The sequence below is a fragment of the Rhinatrema bivittatum genome, chromosome 1 (assembly GCF_901001135.1).
Source record: "Rhinatrema bivittatum chromosome 1, aRhiBiv1.1, whole genome shotgun sequence".
In the NCBI taxonomy this organism is placed as follows: Eukaryota; Metazoa; Chordata; class Amphibia; order Gymnophiona; family Rhinatrematidae; genus Rhinatrema; species Rhinatrema bivittatum.
This window is the reverse complement of record NC_042615.1, coordinates 499,165,324-499,184,242: the sequence shown is the minus strand read 5'-3', so window position 1 is coordinate 499,184,242 and position 18,919 is coordinate 499,165,324. Positions and strand designations below refer to the sequence as shown.

At 51.2% G+C, this 18,919-nt stretch overlaps 1 protein-coding gene across 1 annotated transcript in view; it reads left to right on the top strand.

The window, feature by feature from the left end:
* The window catches only part of PDZD4 (PDZ domain containing 4), a 34,195-nt gene extending 19,931 nt beyond the window's left edge, over positions 1 to 14,264 (top strand). Inside the window, exons 3-8 of the mRNA XM_029614593.1 lie at positions 5,775 to 5,865; positions 6,922 to 7,020; positions 7,715 to 7,777; positions 7,896 to 7,997; positions 8,508 to 8,618; positions 12,024 to 14,264. Coding sequence (XP_029470453.1) covers positions 5,775 to 5,865; positions 6,922 to 7,020; positions 7,715 to 7,777; positions 7,896 to 7,997; positions 8,508 to 8,618; positions 12,024 to 13,607 — 2,050 coding nt within the window. The 3' untranslated portion in view covers positions 13,608 to 14,264. The remainder of the gene's footprint in view (positions 1 to 5,774; positions 5,866 to 6,921; positions 7,021 to 7,714; positions 7,778 to 7,895; positions 7,998 to 8,507; positions 8,619 to 12,023) is intronic.
* The last annotated feature ends 4,655 nt before the right edge of the window (positions 14,265 to 18,919 follow it).

Below are 18,919 nucleotides of genomic sequence, written 5' to 3'. Positions count from 1 at the left end.
ATTCGCAAACACTGGAGTGCCCCTTGTCACTATGGAATATCCTGATGCTGGGCACACTGTCGTCCCCAGAGGCACTCCACCTTGCCAGAGCTACCAACATGCGAGGATGGATGCTCATGGCTCACCAGGGCCGGAGGCTAACATACAGTCTTCAGAAAAAACCAAAGCTGAGCGCAGGGGGCTGCAGAGACCTTGGCACAATTGTGATCAGCCCTTGAACCTGGATAATTATCACCTAGGAGGGGAGGAGTGTTATGTAAACCGGGGGAGTGCTGTAATTGTTGAGAGTGCTCAGGTTCCGTGCTAGATACCGTCTTGGTTCTTGTTCCTGTTTTGTTTTGCTTTTTTACCTTTTCTGGTTGTGGGAGCTGGTGTGCATAATTAAAATTGTTTAATATCTGTTGGCTAATATTCTACAGGAGGATCAATACATTTCAGCAGTGTTTGGAGGATGCACGGGAGAAGGAGTCAGTGCCAGGGTCCGGGTCACGGGACAGAGAGAAGTCATCACCACAATGCAGCACTTTTTATAAATCTTGCAAAGCCTGGTTGTTTGCGTCTGCTTTTGGTTGACCCTTTTGCTGTAGTTGCTTCTGGCTGAAATCTTCGTGCTGTTTCCGTTAATCCTATTTATTGATTTGTTAGTATGCTTATTTGGTGTATTCTGTGTTCTAATGTTTTTATGAAATGTATTTTTTGTGGTATGTTTTTTTAATTCTGCTTCTTGCTAGAGGGTATTTATTTATTTAAAAACTTTTCTATACCGTCGTTTAGTAATGTACCATCACAACAGTTTACATTTAGGCACGAAATAGGTTTGGTTTTTAAGTTATCCATAGTGTGCCAATATTTACGGTTACATAGTTTTATAAAAGTGAGACATAAATAAATAAATATACAGCGAGCAATCAAAGATGACCTAAGGTTTGTGAGCTGAGGGGACTGGAAGGATAATAGTGTTATTCACAGAAATAGAGAAAACGGGAAGGGGGAAGGGGGGGAAGTGGCTTTTGGAGGGAAAATAAAAAGTTCTGTTTTGGCCAAGTTCAATTGTGAGGTAATGGTGGACAAACAGGCTGAGATTTGGAACTGGATTCTTACTGAGGGTCCTGGGACAAAGAGGAAGATCTGCGCAGTCATCAGCGGAAAGGTGGTAGTGAAAGTCATGGGAGGAGATCAGATTACTAAGGGGAAATCAGGCCCAGGACAGAGCCCTGAGGCTCACCAGCTGATAATGGAATAACAATGGAAGAGAATCCACCAGAGCAGGGGTTCTTAACATGGGGTCTATGAACCAGGCGCAAAAAAAAAAGAAGCAAATTTGTGAGCTTATGTGCATTTTTCTGGGTCATCATTTTCTTATAAGGAGTTTGTGACCCAAAAAAGGTTAAGAAACACTGCAACAGAGGAAACACTAAAAGTATGATGTGAGAGAAGAGAGGAGAACCAGAAAAGAAGACAGACTAAGTCCAAATGAGGACAGGGTGCCAAGGAGTAGATGGTGATCAACTGTGTCAAAAGCCAGTGGATAACATTAAAGAGGATAAGGGCTGAGTAAACATGCCTGACTTTGGCCGTGAGCAGGTTGCTGAAGACTTTGGCAAGGGCTGTTTCTGTGGAATGTAAAGGAGATTGGCATGGAAGAAGAACAGTATAAGATGCAAAAAAAAAAACAAACCTCATGCCAGGGGAGGCAAACAGCACACTCCAAGTAGTTTGGATTTGAAAGGGAGAAGGGTCTCGAGTCAGCAGGGCAGGTAGAGTCCAGCAAATTTGTTTGAGGAATAGTGTGATCTCACCCTGTTCGGAGGCAGCAGGAACGGTTACAGTAGAAAGCACAAGATGGATGGCAGCAGTGAAGAGAGAATCAAGAGCTTTTTTTAATCCAACTACTGGACATGCAGCCACCGCTGGGGTGAGCGGTGTAGCTACTTGCAAGCCAGGAACACCAAGGAAGCTCCCAAAGGGCTGTGAAATCAGACTATCTATGGTCCTGTATCCACAGCAGAAGCCTTGTGGGTGCCTGACACTGCTGTGAAATGCCCCATCCAAGTCTGAGACATTCACACACATTCTTCCACAGGATCAGAGCCAAGAGCAGTCCTCACTCCCCCACCTTGCTGAATCTCCTGATGGCTCAGTCTTCTGCAGCCGTCTTCTTATCGATTGGAGGGGGACACGGAGGGAAGTGGAGAGGTGGGGGGGGGGGGAGACACTCCTTAATCTAATTGAGGCTGGCACTCTGGGAGGCTCCTCCCCTGCTGAGGCCTTCCTGCTGGAGGCCTGCGGAAGAAAAGGGACTTTGCCAACTGGCTCCATTTCTGTTGGTGCGGTAGATCCAGTCGTGGCCTTGCACGTGGTTGTGTACTCTGCTTTTCTTAGAGAAATCAGAATGCAATGGGATAAAAGTGGAACTGGATCAGCTTGGAAAGCAAAAATAGAGCCAACTGACATACATACATACATATAAATAAATAAATATGTATGTGTCTGTATATCTATATGCATATACACATATATAGATAATACATATTTTCCAAGAGATGTTGAAACCAGGCCCGGATATGCTTGTCCTTGATGACCTGGGGCTATCTGGTGACCCTGTTGTTTAAGTAATTGAAAATCTGCTGCAGTGGGGGTAATAAGGGCTGGCACAGGAGCCAGGCTGGTATGAAAGGTTGCACCTCTCACCCCCATCCATCCATTTTGTTCTGTGCTCTAGATTGTCTGCCAGTGGATGAGATGCAGGAAGGGCAGGAAAGGGAAAAAGGAATGGGGAATGGGGGAGGGGGGAGGGGGGAGGGGGAAGCAGAGGAGAAATGGGAATAGAGAATGGCAGACAGATATAGGTATCCTGCCAGCAGGCCAGAAACCTTATCTGATCAGAGACAATACTGCCCATCCTTAGAACTTGGGACTTGTCTTTGGTATTTTTCTTCTTTACTTTGCAATTTTAGTTTTCTTGTATTACTAGTGCTATTATTTTTCTTCTTCTGGTTTTTAACCAATTGGCGTCCCAGTTGGCGAACTAGGCAGTCGCCCAGGGTGCCAGCCATTAGGGGGGAGCGGCAAACAGCAGCCGTGTGGGGGGGGGGGCCACGAGCAGAGCCTATCCCACTCACGGCCGAGAGAAGCAGAGACTCGGCGGGCCGCAAGCTGTGCCTATCCTGCTGGTGGCCCAAGAGGAGTAGAACCTTGGCAGGACACGAGCGGTGCCTCTGTTTGTGTGTGTGTGTGTGTGTGTGTGTGTGAATGAGAGGGCCTGTATGTGTAAGAGACAGCAATGGTGATAGTGTGAGAGAGAGGGAGGGAGCTTGTGTAAGGGTGTGTGCGTGAATGAGACAAGAAACCTAAGGGGTGGATTTTAAGAGCCCTGCTCGCCTAAATCCGCCCAAATCCGGGCGGATTTAGGCGAGCAGGGCCCTGCGCGCCGGTGAGCCTATTTTACATAGGCCTACCAGCGCGCGCAGAGCCTCGGGACTTGCGTAAGTCCCGGGGTTTTCGGAGGGGGGCGTGTCGGGGGCGGGACCGAGCGCAGCGGCGTTTTCGGGGCGTGTCGGGAGCGTTCCGAGGGCGGGCCCAGAGGCGTGGCTATGGCCCGGGGCGGCCCGGGGGCGTGGCCGCGCCCTCCGGACCCGCCCCCAGGTCGCGTCCCAGCGCGCTAGCGGCCCGCTGGCGCACGGGGATTTACTTCTCCCTCCGGGAGGCGTAAATCCCCCGACAAAGGTAAGTGAGGGGTTTAGACAGGGCCGGGCGGGTGGGTTAGGTAGGGGAAGGGAGGGGAAGGTGAGGGGAGGGCAAAGGAAAGTTCCCTTCGAGGCCGCTCCGATTTCGGCCTAAAATCCAGCGTACTTTTGTTGGCGCCTGGAGCACCAACAAAAGTACGCCTATTCGCAGTATTTGAAAATCTACCCCATAGTGGGGTAGATTTACAAACAGTGCGAATAGGCGTACTTTTGCTGGCGCATCAGGCGCAAGCAAAAGTACGCGGGATTTTAGTAGATACGCGCGTAGCCGCGCGTATCCGCTAAAATCCTGGATCGGCGCGCGCAAGGCTATCGATTACGTATAGCCAGAGCGCGCCGAGCCGCGCAGCCTACCCCCGTTCCCTCCGAGGCCGCTCCGAAATCGGAGCGGCCTTGGAGGGAATCCTCTAACGCCCTCCCCTCACCTTCCCCTCCCTTCCTCTACCTAACCCAACCCCCCGGCCCTGTCTAAACCCCCCCCTTACCTTTGTCGGGGGATTTACGCCTCCCGGAGGGAGAAGTAAATCCCCTCGCGCCAGCGGGCCCCTAGCGCGCCGGGACGCGACCTGAGGGCGGATACGGAGGGCGCGGCCACGCCCCCGGGCCGCCCCGGGCCATAACCACGCCCCCGGGCCCGCCCCCAAAACGCTGCCGACACGCCCCGAAAACGGCGCGGCGCTCGGCCCCGCCCCGACACGCCCCCAACACTCCCCCCTCCGAAAACCCCGGGACTTACGCGAGTCCCGGGGCTCTGCGCGCGCCGCTAGGCCTATGTAAAATAGGCCTATGTAAAATAGGCCTACCGGCGCGCAGGGCCCTGCTCGCCTAAATCCGCCCGGTTTTGGGCAGATTTAGGTGAGCAGGGCTCTTAAAATCCGCCCCAGTGTGTGTAAGAGAGGGGGCCTCGTGAATGAGGTTGGAGCCGGGCGGGGAGCAAGGCAGAAGGTTCGCCTAGGGCACCTAATACCCTTGCACCGGCCCTGATAATAATACATAAACACAAGTTACAGATTGTCATGACAATTACGTTTCTCAAATTTGATACAAAAAGGGCTTGAATTAGCACAAACAGGCCGATACAGTACAGTGTGCTCCAGTGGAGTACACTGTTAACCCGCATTTGGACGCACGTTTTCGACGAGCTACCTTTACCCCTTATTCAGTAAGGGGTAATAGTGTGTCGAAAATGTGCGGCCAACCCCCCCAAAACTAATAGAGCCCGCAACATGCAAATGCATATTGATGGCCCTATTTAGTTATTCCCGTGCGATTCAGTAAGTAAAATGTGCAGCCAAACCGCACATTTTACTTTCAGAAATTAACGCCTACCCAAAGGCAGGCGTTAATTTCTGCCGGCACCGGGAAAGTGTACAGAAAAGCAGTAAAAACTGCTTTTCTGTGCACCCTCCGACTTAATATCATGGCGATATTAAGTCGGAGGTCCCAAAGTAAAAATTAATTTAAAATAATTAAAAAAAACATTTTAAATCGGCCCGCGGCTTGAAAACCGGACGCTCAATTTTGCCGGCGTCCAGTTTCCGAACCCGTGGCTGTCAGCGGGTTTGAGAACCGACGCAGGCAAAATTGAGCACCGGCTGTCAAACCTGCTGACAGCCGCAGCTCTTGTCAAAAAAGAGGCGCTAGGGACGCGCTAGTGTCCCTAGCGCCTCTTTTTACCGCGGGCCCTCATTTGAATACTAAATCGCGTGCACAGGAGTCCCGCGACTCTTACCGTATCGGCCTGAAAGTTCGAAACCTCCACGACTGGTGGCTCCTGCTCACAGGTTTCAAACTTGTGCTAATTCCAGCCCCGTTTTGTCACTGTCATTACCATGTGTCCAATACATGCGCATGTGTTTTCTTGAATCTGATGGAAGGGGTGAGCCAGGGAGGGAGAGAAAAAAAGAAGGAAGGAGTGAGAGCTGGGAAGGGAGAGAAAGAGAAAGTGAGAGGGGAGAGAGAGGGAGGGGAAGGAGGGTGGGAGAGACTTTCCTTGTTTTTTTCCTGCTGGTCTCTTGTTTTTCGCAGCCCCCCCATTGGCCAGGAGTTTTATGATCCGAGTGAGTACCTGGAAGGAGTGCAGCCGGAGGGGGACAGGACGGACGAGCTGGAATATGAGGTAAGGGGAGACCGCGCCGCACCCCTCCCCCTGCCCACTTTGGGGAGACCTTACACCAAGCCCAGCACGTGCAAGCTGTCCCCTTCCCCCACTAGCATGGTCATATCCCACCCCCCTCGTTATCCACTTAATTCCCGTGACCCAAACAGTAACATCGTCTGACTTGAATTTTCATTTAAAAAAATGGGGAAAAAAAAAAAAGATGATGGCCAATAATTGCTATTTGCTAGCTATAACCACTTCACATCAAGTAATAATTAACATTAGACATTGATGCTATTCATAAACCATTTTAGACACAGTATAAAATAAATATGGTAAAAAACAAACAAACCAAGGATCTGGGTCAGTTTCACTTATGTTCTAATGTGATAAAAGCCTGCCTGCTCCTGATCTTCATCCAATCTGCTCAAAAGATGAAACTGCTGCCTACACCTCGGGTCCCTCCTTCTGTCACTCTCTCCCTGCCCCTTCCCCAGTCCCCGCTGCTCTTATCTTTCCAACGCTCCTGCATGTGATATGAGATATTTTGTTCAATAAAGGTAATTAATAGTGAATAAATGTGCAAATCTCCTTACTTCCTAACATGCGGGCAGAGCCCTGGCTCCCTTTGGCTGTCGGTCATTCTGAGCCTCGCGCCGCCTGCACTCACACGCGCCTCTCAGCCGGCGGCTCGTGACCAGATGGGCCCGGGAGTAGGAGCACCGCCCCGAGCCAGGAAGCGGTGCGCGGTGCTGCCACGTGCACACCCTAGCTCTGCAGAACAGCTGGAACGGGTGCAGGCTGCGGAGATGGGGGGGGCCACGGCCAGGGGTGTGGACTCACCTTCCCACCTCCGGGAGAGTGGGTGGCAAAGGGGACTCTTACTTTTGATTAACTTCTTACCCGTTTCACTCTCCCCCAAGCTGTTCTTTTGCTTTGACAATCGGATAGTGAAGAGCTGGACTAGGGATCAGAGAGCCCTGGGGCCCTTCCCTACCACATCTCCAGCCCACACCTGGGTGGATCTGCCCCTGTCCCTGATGGCTTCTCTCTCTCTCCCCCTCCCCCCCTCAGGAGGTGGAATTGTATAAACCCAGCCACCAGGACAAGCTGGGCCTGACTGTCTGCTACCGCACCGACGACGAAGAAGACTTGGGGATCTACATTGGGGAGGTAGGAACCCGAGGCTCCTGCAGCTGTCGGCCTTGGGCTGAGGGGGAAAGTGTGAGACCCCTTGCAGCTGCCATGGCAGCTACGTCCCAGGAACACTCCGAGTCACCAGTTTGGGGGGGGGAGGGGACGCGGAATACGTGGGTATCTGAAAGGACCGACTGCTTCCTTCCGCCAGTGCCTGTGCCTGTGTCCATGTTACTGTGCATATGTGCATCTGTTTATATTTCTGTGCATGTATATGTTTGCCTGTGAATCTCTATGCATGTCTTATGTGTGCACGGTTATTTCTCCCCTTTCAAAACCTTTCAGGAGACCACACTGTTGGCACCAGAGGTGTCTGCTCTCCCCCAAAGTGCAAAGAGCTCTCAAGCACTATTAAAACATGGGATAAATGTTCCAGTTTGTGTTTTAGGCCATCACCTTGTCATGTTCTCCGGACTCTGTAACCCCTTCAGTGATCCCCTCTAAGAAGGCTGCAGTTTTCTCTGTCTCGTTGGTACACATGTGCACTACTTCCCCTCCCCCCCCCCCCCCCCCACTGCCTCCTAAAAGCTGATCCTGTACCACATTTATCTGCATTGACCCTGGAATTAATTTGCGTACAATCAAGAATGCCTGCGTCTCCTGCCTCTACGTATCTGTGGCTGAGCAGAAGCAGAGATGCTGACCCACTTCACCTCTCGTGTCTCCGCAGGTGAACCCCAACAGCATTGCGGGAAAGGATGGTCGGATACGAGAGGGCGACCGTATTGTTCAGGTAGGGCCAGGTTTGGGAGGTAGGTCCCCAGCTGCCTGCTCTCCACTGCACCCCCGGAGGGGGAACCCCACTAGTCTGCCGATGGATATCTGAATGACTGCCCCCTTCTCCCTCACAGATCAACGGCGTGGAGGTACAGAACCGCGAGGAGGCAGTGGCCATCCTAACACAGGAGGACAGCACTAATATTTCTTTACTTGTGGCCCGGGCGGAGACGGAGGTGAGGATCCCATCACAGACTCCAGGGCAGCATAGGAGGTGCTCAGACAGCCCAGTGCCGGTCACCGGCACCATACTCATTCTTGGGCCAGACATAATGTTTTCCTGATGAGTGTCCGATGGAGAAGCAGTAATAAGAGACGGTGCAAAATAGTGCTCTGATGAGCCATACGGTGGGGGGGGGGGGGGGGGGGGGGGGGAGAAGGGCAGAGAGAAGTTGTGAACAATGGCTCCCTGATGGGACCTGGTTGCAATAGGAAAGAGAAGAGAGGTCATGGACAATATCTCCCTGATGAGAACCCGAGGGGGAAGTACAGAGAGAAGCCAAGTATGGTGGCTCCCTGATGACAACCAGACGAAGGGGGAGAGGCTGTAAACGATGGCTCCCTGATGACATCTAGAGGGGAAGGGTGCAGACAATGGCTTCCTACTGAGAGCCAGATGGGGAGGGGGGAGTGTTTTAACATGAAGCATTTTGGAGGCCTGATGCTTGTCTTCCTTCCTTCACCAGCTCAGCAAACGCTGGAAGGACAGCGACCGGGATGACTTCCTGGACGATTTTGGCTCAGATAACGAGGAGGAGCTGCGGGCACGGAAGCTGCTGTCCCCCTGCCACCGGCAGGTACAGTTACTGAATTTAGACCTGGAGCCACCGAAGCAAAGGGAAGCGCTGCTATGCCTGAGCCCATGGCTCTTCTCGCCAGCTTAAAGGCCTGCCCGCCTGCCTCTCCCCTCTCCAACACTTTTTTTGGGTCAGAGAGGGAGGCAGGGCAGGCCTTTAGCTGGCGAGAAGGAAGCCACCAGAAGATGGAGAGAGAGGGAGACAAGAGGAGACTGTGATTCAGCTGTGAAAACCTAGGAAGAAAGAGAACAGAAAGATGCACAGAGGTGGACGGAAGAGAGAAAGACAAAAAGAGACTAATTCAACTATGGAATACCCTAGGGGGGAAAAACAGGAGAAACAGAGAGAGACTGTGATCAGGGTTTGGCAAACCGAGGAAGAGAGACTGATAGGGAAAGAGAGGAAGAGAGAAAGACAAGAGGGATGGAAGTAGAGAGGTAGGGATAGATATAGAGAAGAAATAATGATAGATATAATAGATATGGATACATACAGGGTATCTGGTCTTTGGTGATTCCATAGCAAGGGTCACAGAATCCATGACTTGCAGTAGAATTCCTTGGTCGGCCATGGACCGAGGTCAGCATCAGCACCAAAAGAGGAGTGGAGGGGAGGCTGAGACCCAGAAAGCGGCTGGCTGAGCTGGGTGCTGGTGGGGGGGGGGGGGGGGTGCGCACCCCTCTTGTCTTCATTCATCTATCAACCAGGAGGAGGAGAGTGGTGGTGCCCTCCTCTGCGTTTTCCTCCTCTGCCGCCCAGAACCCGACTCAGGACTGCAACCAAGTGGCACCACTTGGTTGCAGTCTCAGTTCAAACTGCGAGCCGAGCCCTGATCGGCAGAAGAGGAGGATGCAACCTGAGGCACCGCTGCTGTCACAGAGAGGCTCGGGATCAGTGGGAAGGGGAGGGTAAGAATTAGGAAAAAGGTGGAGAGGAAACTGAGAGGGGGTGGCTTGGGAGGAGAGGCTGAGGGTATGAATCGATGGGGAAAGAGTCGTGAATCAGTGGGGGTGCATGTGTGAAAGGGGATGGGGATGAGGGAAGGGACTGGCTTGGGGAGGGTAAGGGGTGGCTGAGAGAAAGGACAGGGCAAGCGTGGCGTGCATGTGAGAAATGAAATTGGGGTGGGTGGGGGAGGCGGAGCTGTGTGTGTGTAAGAAGGGTTAGGTGGGGGGGTAAAGGGTGTGGATGTGTGAGAGAGGACGTGGATGGGGTTTGGTGTGTGTATGTGAAGGGGTGGGCAAAGAAGTGGAGGTGTGTGTGTGAGAGTAAGGATAGGTGAGGTGGTCAGGGTGTGTGTATGCATATAACAGAGAAGGGGTGGGTGACTGTATGTGTGTGAGTGTCAGGGATGAGCAGACAAGGCAGGGGATGTGTGTGTGTGTGTGTGAGAAAGAGGATATATACAAAACTGGATATGTGTGAGAGAGGAGAGATAGGTAGGGTGTGCATGTGTGTGAGAGAGATGGATTAGGTAGGAAGATGGTGTGTGTGTGTATGAGAGGGAGTGAGCAAGGGGTGAGTGGACGTGAGAGGGAGTAAGCAGAGCATGGGGATGTATGTGAGAGGTGGGGAATATGAAAGAGGGGGTGGGCAGGAATGTGAGAAGTGAGCAGGGGATGGGTAGGGAGGTGCATGTGTATAAAAGGGATGGTGGTGGAGGATGGTATATGATAGCGGGTGTGTGTATGAGAGTTGAGGTAGGCAGGGGGTGGGTTGTGTCTGTGTGAGAGAAGACATGGGGTGGGGGGCTGTGTGTGAGAGAGGGATGAAGGGGTGTGTGTGTGAGGGAAGGGATAGGTACGGGAATGCTTGTATATGTGGGAGGGGGATCAGAGCTGGGGAAAGGGGGATAGGGCATGAGAAAGAGAATAAGGGGATCAACAGCAGAGGGAAGTGAAAGGGGGGACGAGGGGTCCTTCCCTCAACCCTTCATACCCCTCTATCTCTTCCTCCTTAGTCTCAGATCCCCCAGCAAACCCCTTCCATCTCAGAATCTCACCTCCTTCCTCTCTCCTTCCCTCATCTCTGATCCTCCCTCCATCTGCAGTGATTCCCTCCTCCCACTGCTGATTATCCCTCCTCCTCCTCCTCCTTCTCTCCCCCCCCCCTCCCGTAGTATAATCCCCCCTCCTTCCTTCCCTGGAGCAATCACTAAGAATTTTTTTTTTTTTAAATATATTTTAAAAGTGGGGGGGGGGGAAAGCAAAGAACGAAATTTTAAAAACTCAGACATAAGAAAGGTTGGAAAAAGACTTTTATTTTTATATAGCGAAATGACGTTTCCCTCATTTAATGCGCAAATCTGTGCAGTCCGCGCGTAAACGGAACTGTTGCAGAATCTTAACCCCTAGCTAGGCTGGGGGGGCTAGAGAGAGAGAAGGAGGTGGAGAGACGATAGACCCAGAGAGAGAGGGGGAGGTGAAGAAGGAATAGCCAGAGAGGGAGGAGGGGGTGAGAAGACTAGAGAGGGTGTGATGGCGCTCTGGAACAGGTAAGGCGGGGGAAAGTAGGGCGAGGTGTCGGATGGAGGAGCGGTGACAGCTTTGCCCGGCTTCTGCTCATTATTTCTGACATGTCTATCACACGGAGGAAGGCAGGGGGGGGGGGGGGGGAGGGGAGGCTGGCTGTCTGCTTGCTGCGCAAGGCAGCTCTCAACCCCTTCATCATTGTCCCGGGAGCCGCACGGTGTCGTCGTCCCCCCGGCTCATTACAGCTGCAGCTTTATTTTCAAGGTGCCATCTTTTCTGCAATGGCTGCCAGCTTTAACCATTTGCCTCCCCTCGGCCCTGTTGACAGCAGAACCTTTACAAACTCCTCCCCCCACCTCAGCAAATTCCTTCACAAATCAATTCCCGTCCCTTCCTTGTCCTCTTTGTATCTTTTCTTTCCAAAGCACCGATGTCAAAATCGTGGCATTCTATAAAGCATGCCGATTTATCCCTCTCTTCCCCCTTCCCCCGCCCCGCAGTGGTAATATTATATGCACACTGTGCGAGGCTAGATCGAAAGGTGCGGGGTATTCTCGGTAGGAACAGGCCTCCCACCCCACAAGTCTGTGACGGCATGACGTGGAGGGCTGTGGGGCCTGCTTGCAGACCGCACGGTAGCCGTGATGGTGGTAATGGTGGGACCGGGTGCGAGGCTTTGCAGCTCCGCAGGCTACATGTGCAGGCTTTGGCTCCTCCGCCTTAAATCCTAGAAGAGGGGTGCTGTAAAGGAGAAGAATTCACGGCTTTGCCAGATTTTTTAAATCACAAATGCAAACACCCATGCAACATGACCCAAAAAAAAGACGTCAGGCTGAGTCTGAGGTTGTCCACGACACCTCCTGAGTACAGCCGCAGCCAGTGCAGCAAGACTGGCTCAGTGTTTCTAAAACCCTGCTTTCCTCCCATCTTCCAGGGCGAGGATGGCCAGGGCCTGCCAGGCGCGTTGACGGCGCTGAGCAACAGTCAGGAGCTGGACAGTGGCGTGGGGCGGACAGACGAGAGCACACGGAACGAGGAGAGCTCAGAGCACGACCTGCTGGGCGATGACCCCACCAGCGCCAGCACCACCAATGCTACCAACACACCAGGCAGCCAGCGCCGGCTCCACCTCAAGGGCGGCGGCGGAGAGGCACTGCAGAGCCGTGACTTCCACTTTAGTATGGACTCGCTGCTGGCGGCTGACGCCGGGCTGACCGACGAAGCGTATGAGCGCTACCGGGAGCTTTTAGAGATCAAATGCCATCTGGAGAACGGCAATGAGCTGGGGTCCCTGTTCCGGCGGGGCCGGGCCCTGGACGTGAACCGCAACGAGAGCCTGGGCCACGAAATGGCCATGCTGGAGGAGGAACTACGCCACCTGGAGTTCAAATGCCGCAACATCCTGCGGGCGCAGAAGATGCAGCAGCTGCGGGAGCGCTGCATGAAGGCCTGGCTGCTGGAGGAGGAGGGCCTGTACGACTTTGGGGGTGGCACGGCTGGGGGGCCACAAGCACACGAGCTGTCCGACATCACTGAGCTGCCAGAGAGGTCTGACCGGGACAGCACCAGTGCCTACAATACTGGGGAGAGCTGCCGCAGCACCCCGCTAGTAACCGAGCCTCCGCCAGAGAGTCCACTCAGGAGAGTGACTGACACTATTTTTCGCCACAGCCCAGAAAGGGCAGTCTCTAATGCAAACCTCAATTGGGCATCACACAAGACCTCACTCCCTTACCCAGGGACCCCCGAGGGGAGCCCAGCCAAATTCCGCTGCTCACTTTCCCGCGGAGATGGGGAAGGCCGCCGGCACTCGGAAGAGCGGATCCGCCGCAGCCCCAAGGTGACCCATGCCGGGCCCCTGGAACGGGCCAGCAGGGAGGCAAGCCCTTACTTGTCCAGGCGCCACCGTTCTGCCAATGGGCAAGGCCAGCTGGGCGAGCGCTACCAGAGCTGTCTGCAGTTAGCCCACCCGTGCTCCCTGGAAGATCTGGATCAGGCCCCCATGAGCTTGGTCAGCATGTGCAAGGACTCCCTGGGTGCTTCTAAGGTTCCCCCACAGCCCGAGCCACGGATGGAGTGGAAGGTGAAAGTGCGCAGTGATGGCACGCGGTACGTGGCCAAGCGACCTGTCCGGGACCGCCTTCTGAAGGCCCGGGCCATGAAAATCAAGGAGGAGCGGAGCGGGATGACCACCGATGACGACGCGGTGAGCGAGATGAAGATGGGGCGCTACTGGAGCAAGGAGGAACGGAAGCGGCACCTGATGCGGGCGCGGGAGCAGCGGAAACGGCGGGAGTTCATGATGCAGAGCCGGCTGGACTGTCTGCGGGAGCAGCAGGGTGCAGAGGGCAAGGCAGAGCTCAGTATCATCAGCCTCAGCCACCGCAAGACCATGAAGAAGCGCAACAGGAAGATCCTGGACAACTGGATCACCATCCAGGAGATGCTGGCCCACGGCAGCCGGTCGGCCGACGGCAAGAGGATCTACAACCCTCTTCTCTCGGTGACCACCGTGTGAGTCGCCAAGGCCTTCAAGCTATCTTCTGAGCCACAAAAGACCATTACCTTTGAGGAACATCAAAAGTGGACTTCCACTATTCACCATGTCAGAGCCTCTCAGAGGGTGGAAGGGTTGTGTCGTTAGCTCAACGTACATACTATAGCACAAAAAAAAAGTACTTTGTCAGGCCTAGACTACCCAACTTCTTTAGGGATTTGGATAAAGCTGTCGGGTGAGCCTCTCCCATCCTGGAGCTGGTTTGCAAGAATGCCTTTTGGGTTTCTCAAAGGACTGATTGATTAGTGGTGCTCCCTGCGGGCACAAAAAAGGAAGATGGGAGTCGGGTGATGGGAAGGTTGCGTTTTGTGAGCACACAATGTGGGAGACTGTCAACAACGGCAGGCCAACAGTCATAGACTGCAAGAGATGGGCAGGGGGGTGGGTGGGAGGGACCCTCGTTCCCCTTGCCTGCCACTTCCCAATTCTCGTTAGCACACTTCTGCCCAAAAGAGGACGCGCCATCGGGAGCTCTTCCTTGAGCAATCTACTAGATGCCTAAGACTTTAGACTCTCCATTAGGAGAACCAGCAGCTCAGCACAGTTGTCCTTTTTTTGCTGTTGATTTTCTTTTTTTTTTCTTTTGTTGGTGCTTGCAATATAGATGTCAGATTTTTTTTTAAATTCATTTTGTCCGATCATTGCTGCCGGGGGACTTGGGGGGGTTTTGTCATTAGGGCGGGAGGGGCCAAGGTGGGTGAATGTCAATACATGCATACATAGATATTTCTCTCTCTCTCTTTTCCTTTTTCATTTAAATAAGGGAGGGAGGTGACGTGGGGTGAGGTCGAGGTGCTGAGAAACTCACCCAGCCAATGATTTAAGGAATAATTATAAAGGGGAGTCACATCCCACTCTGTCTCCATGTTACCTGATATGGTTGGTTCAGTCTTCCCCTCCTGAATCTCCTTTCCCACAATATACATACATACACACAAGGTCCATATTCAAAAGCTGGACAGTGACTGAATATGGACCTCATGTATATATACTGTATATAATTTTTTTTCCATTTAGTCTCATTGGTGAACCCCTCACTCCTGCATCAGTAGCTTGAGTGTCTGTGCTAACAAGATTTGCCTTTGTACCGGGCTGGATGTGACAGGTGGCTGTGGGGAGAGGGGCGTTTGAGATGTGACATTTCCTTTGCCGTGTCTCCTTATATCCTTCTCCCTGAGGGACTAAGCTTGGGGTCACTCCCATAAGCTCTAGTGAAGAGGGGTATACGTTATTTCCCGTGACAAAGCGAGCTTTAACAACGCAGGCTTGTGCTCTTCAACCTCCTAGACGCACCCCTGAGTGCTGCTTTTGCCTACAGGGCTATGGCATAGGGCTCGGCATCTTCTCATCTATGGGGCTAAGCGAGTTAACCATAAAATCAATAATAGCTTAAATCCCCATGTAACAGAAGTCATAAAATACTCCCTGGCTTCTCTGTGAATGTGGTTGGCTGTCGCTATTTCATGTCTTGTACAGACACCACCCTGATATAAAGGGGGCGTCACATACAAAGGGTAATTATCCAACAGCCCGTGCAGTGGTACAGCCTGTGTGTACACTGTACGCATGTAAGTTTGCTCTGAAAATCCTTGGGTATTTGGCTGGGTACGCACACATTCAATGGTGTAAAGTTGCACCTCCTCTTCAGCGAGCGTAACATATGCGTGTATTTATTTCCGGCCTACTTATTCAAATCAAGAAGTATATGTGTAAGCCTCTCCTCGGTGAGCATAACACTGACGCACTGAGCCCCTGATGAAATTAGGCAGGTAGCAATTTATGCACCTAGAGCCAGCTTTTACGTGCATAAACAGCTTTGAAAAAGACCCCAGCAAGATTCGGGGACAGCCTCTTCTTTTTATAATACAGAACCTGCATTTACTTTTCCATTTTCACCCATCAGCTTCCTCCTGGCTCCTGTGGACCTCCATCAACTGAAACCAGCCTCCACTAGAGAGAAAAAGTGACTCCCCTGCGGTCACAGAGACAGTGGCAGAGCTGGGGATTAGAGCTGAGGCACTTGGAGAGAAAGTGACTCCCCTGAGCGCACACACACACACACAGTGACTGAGCTCGGGATTGGAACTCACCAGGCCCATTTATGTTCTTGACCTGCCGGACCCCTTGCAATCCCTGTCTGCCTAGGGAGCACTGACAGCTGCAGAGACCAGGCTGCCTACTCACAGGTAGACGCACTGTATGATTTCAGCAGCCCCCAGTGGTCCACCACTGCTTTACCTCTAATGATGACAATCAGGGCAACCAGCCTGCCACTTGTTTCCATGGCAACCTCACAGCCCCTGCGGCTTCTGACTTGCCGGCAGCCACGCCAATAGCGGGGGTGGGGGGAAGACTTTCTGTGAGCAGACTGGATTCTGCTCTTCTCTCCCTCCACTCAAATCAAAAACACAGCCGCTGAGAGGACAACAAAAGAAAGTGGAGAGCGAAATGCAGGGACAGAGAGGAAGGACGCAGAAAAAGATGTGAAACAGGAACACGGCCGATTGCCTGCCCAGCATACAGTAACAGCTGCAATCCCTTTCCACTGACAGCACAGGATGACGTTTTGTACACCATAAGAGACGGGTCCAGGCTGCGCCTAGCAACCACTAACTCACACAAAGGGATAAAACAAGTGCAGCCTGGAAAGAGTGCTGATTGGCTGATTGGCTTCTGTTGCTTGGGCTTGCTTGTCAAATTAGAACCTTGTTCTGAAAAGATATAGGGGGGGCGGGTTGACACTATATTTGCCGAAAATACAAGAGAGTGGTCTAACGGTATTTAAAAGAAGGGGGAGGGGAGGAGGGAAACAAAGGGTCAAATTTGGGTTACACATCCCCCCACCTTTCCTCCTAAGCACTGAACCACCGCCTACATCTTTACTTTACAGGCACTGATTATCAAATATGTGAAAAAAACACACCTCCGGGGAAACTATTTCCATGCTTTATTGACTTTAAGCGTTTGACTAGCATCTCGGTCCTCCTCCTCAATCTACTGTACATTGGAATGGGATGGCGGTGGTGGTGGTGATGGTGAGGACGGGGGAAGAGAAACCCATTATATAATTAAATGTATTTATCCATCAGCTGTAAGGTAAATAAAACAACCTGCAGACAGGCAGCTTTAGACAGGCGGGAAAGGTGAGACGGTAGTCTCGGTCCTAACCCCCCTATAACATTTATTTATTTATTTGACTATTTTCTATACCGGCTTTCACGACCAGGGGTCACATCAAACCGGTTTACATTGAACAGTTTGTGCATTAAACATAGAACTGGAACAACTAAACTGGTGCAGGAAATACAGTTACAATGAACAAGGAATTATACAACTGGGGGAGTGGGAAGAAGAAGAAGAGAGTATAACAATTAAAAAATACATTTACAAAGGCTCTTTACAAAATATGTAACTTAAAGACCTTGATTGGGAGCAGTCTTGGTCTGGAGTAGGTGGTGGATGATTAAGTCTTTATAATGGAGTTATGAAATGATGTGAACTTGGAAAAAGTGATTAAGGGATGATGTTAACATGAGTTAATCTAAGATCGGAAATGCTTTTCTAAAAAGCCAGGTTTTTAGTCTTTTTCTAAAAGTTAGTAAGCATGTTTCCTGGCGCAGCTCGGATGGGATAGAGTTCCATAAGCGTGGTCCTGCTGTTGATGGTGCTCTGTCTTCGAGTGATTTGTGTTTGAATGTTTTGGCGTGTGGAACCTGTAATGCTTCTTTGTAGCAATTCCTGGTTGGTCTGGCTGTGGTGTGTTTTTCCAGGGGGATTTGTAGATTTAATGGTGCGAGATGATGGATGACTTTGCAGATGGAAGTTATGGACTTATACATAATTCTGTATTGAATAGGTAGCCAGTGAAGGGCTTTCAGGATCGGGGTGATGTGGTCAAATCTCCTGGAGTTGGTCAGAATTCTGGCAGCTGTGTTCTGCACCATCTGTAAAGGTTTTGTATGAGAAGCTGGAAGGCCTAGTAGAATGGAATTACAATAGTCCAGCTTGGAAAATATAATTGATTGTAAAATTGTTCTGAAGTCGCAGGAATGGAAGAGCGGTCTGATTCTTTTGAGGATGTATAATTTGTAAAAACAGTCCTTGGTCGTTTGGTTAATGAATGGTTTTAGGGTTAGGCGGTTGTCGAGGATAACTCCTAGATCTCTTACGTTTGTGGTTTGCAGATTGGCTGGAGGGTTTGAGGTGGTTTTGTTATTGTCATGGGCTAAGATAAGGAATTCCGTTTTTGAAGCGTTGAGAATCAGGTTCAGACTGTTGAGAAGGTGTTTGATCTCCGTTAGGCAGCTCTCCCAGAATTCTAATGTATTTGTAATGGATTTATTTATGGGGATAACGATCTGCACATTGTCTGCGAATAGGAAGTGTTTTAATTTTAGTTTAGTAAGAAGGTGGCAGAGTGGGAGAAGGTAAATATTAAAAAGGGTTGGAGAAAGGGAGGAACCCTGTGGCACCCCTTGCGAAGACGGATGGTATTGAGATTCTTTATTGTGGACTTTAACCTTGTATCCTCTGTTCTCCAAGAAGGTTTTGAACCAGGTCCGTGCAGTGCCTGAAACTCCGATGTTTGCCAGTTGGTTTAGTAGGATGTGATGGTTAACCGTATCGAATGCCGCCGAGAAGTCTAGGAGAATTAGAAGGTAAGCGTGGCCTTTATCGATGCCGGCTAGGAGGAAGTCTGTAAGAGAGAGCAATAGTGTTTCCGTGCTTGCTGCTTTGCGGAATCCAAATTGATTGGGCGATAGTATTTGGTGATCCTCCAGGTAGTTGGATAACTGTGTGTTTACTAGTTTTTCCATAATTTTTGATATGAATGGGAGGTTAGAGATGGGGCGGAAGTTGCCTGGATCATTGGTGTTCAGGTTTGGTTTTTTGAGTAGTGGCTTGATTGAAGCTGTTTTCAGGTCATCTGGGTAGATACCCTGGGCTAGGGAGCAATTTATAATGTCGGCTAGAGATTTAGAAATGGTATCCGGGATAAGTAAGAGTATTTTGGTAGGGATTTGGTCGAAGGGGTGTGATGATGGTTTCATTTTTTTCAAGATCGTTCGGATGTCATCAGTAGTGATGGGTTCGAAAGTGTTGAGAGTGATGTCTTTGTTTGGATGAACATATGAAGTGTTGGAAGGTCCACTTGTATTTGGAGTCAGCTTATTCAGGAGGTCGGATATTTTTCTATTGAAGTAGATAGCCAATTCGTCTGCTTTAGTTTGTGCTAGGTCCTCTGGGATTGCTGGAGTGATGGTTTTTGTGAG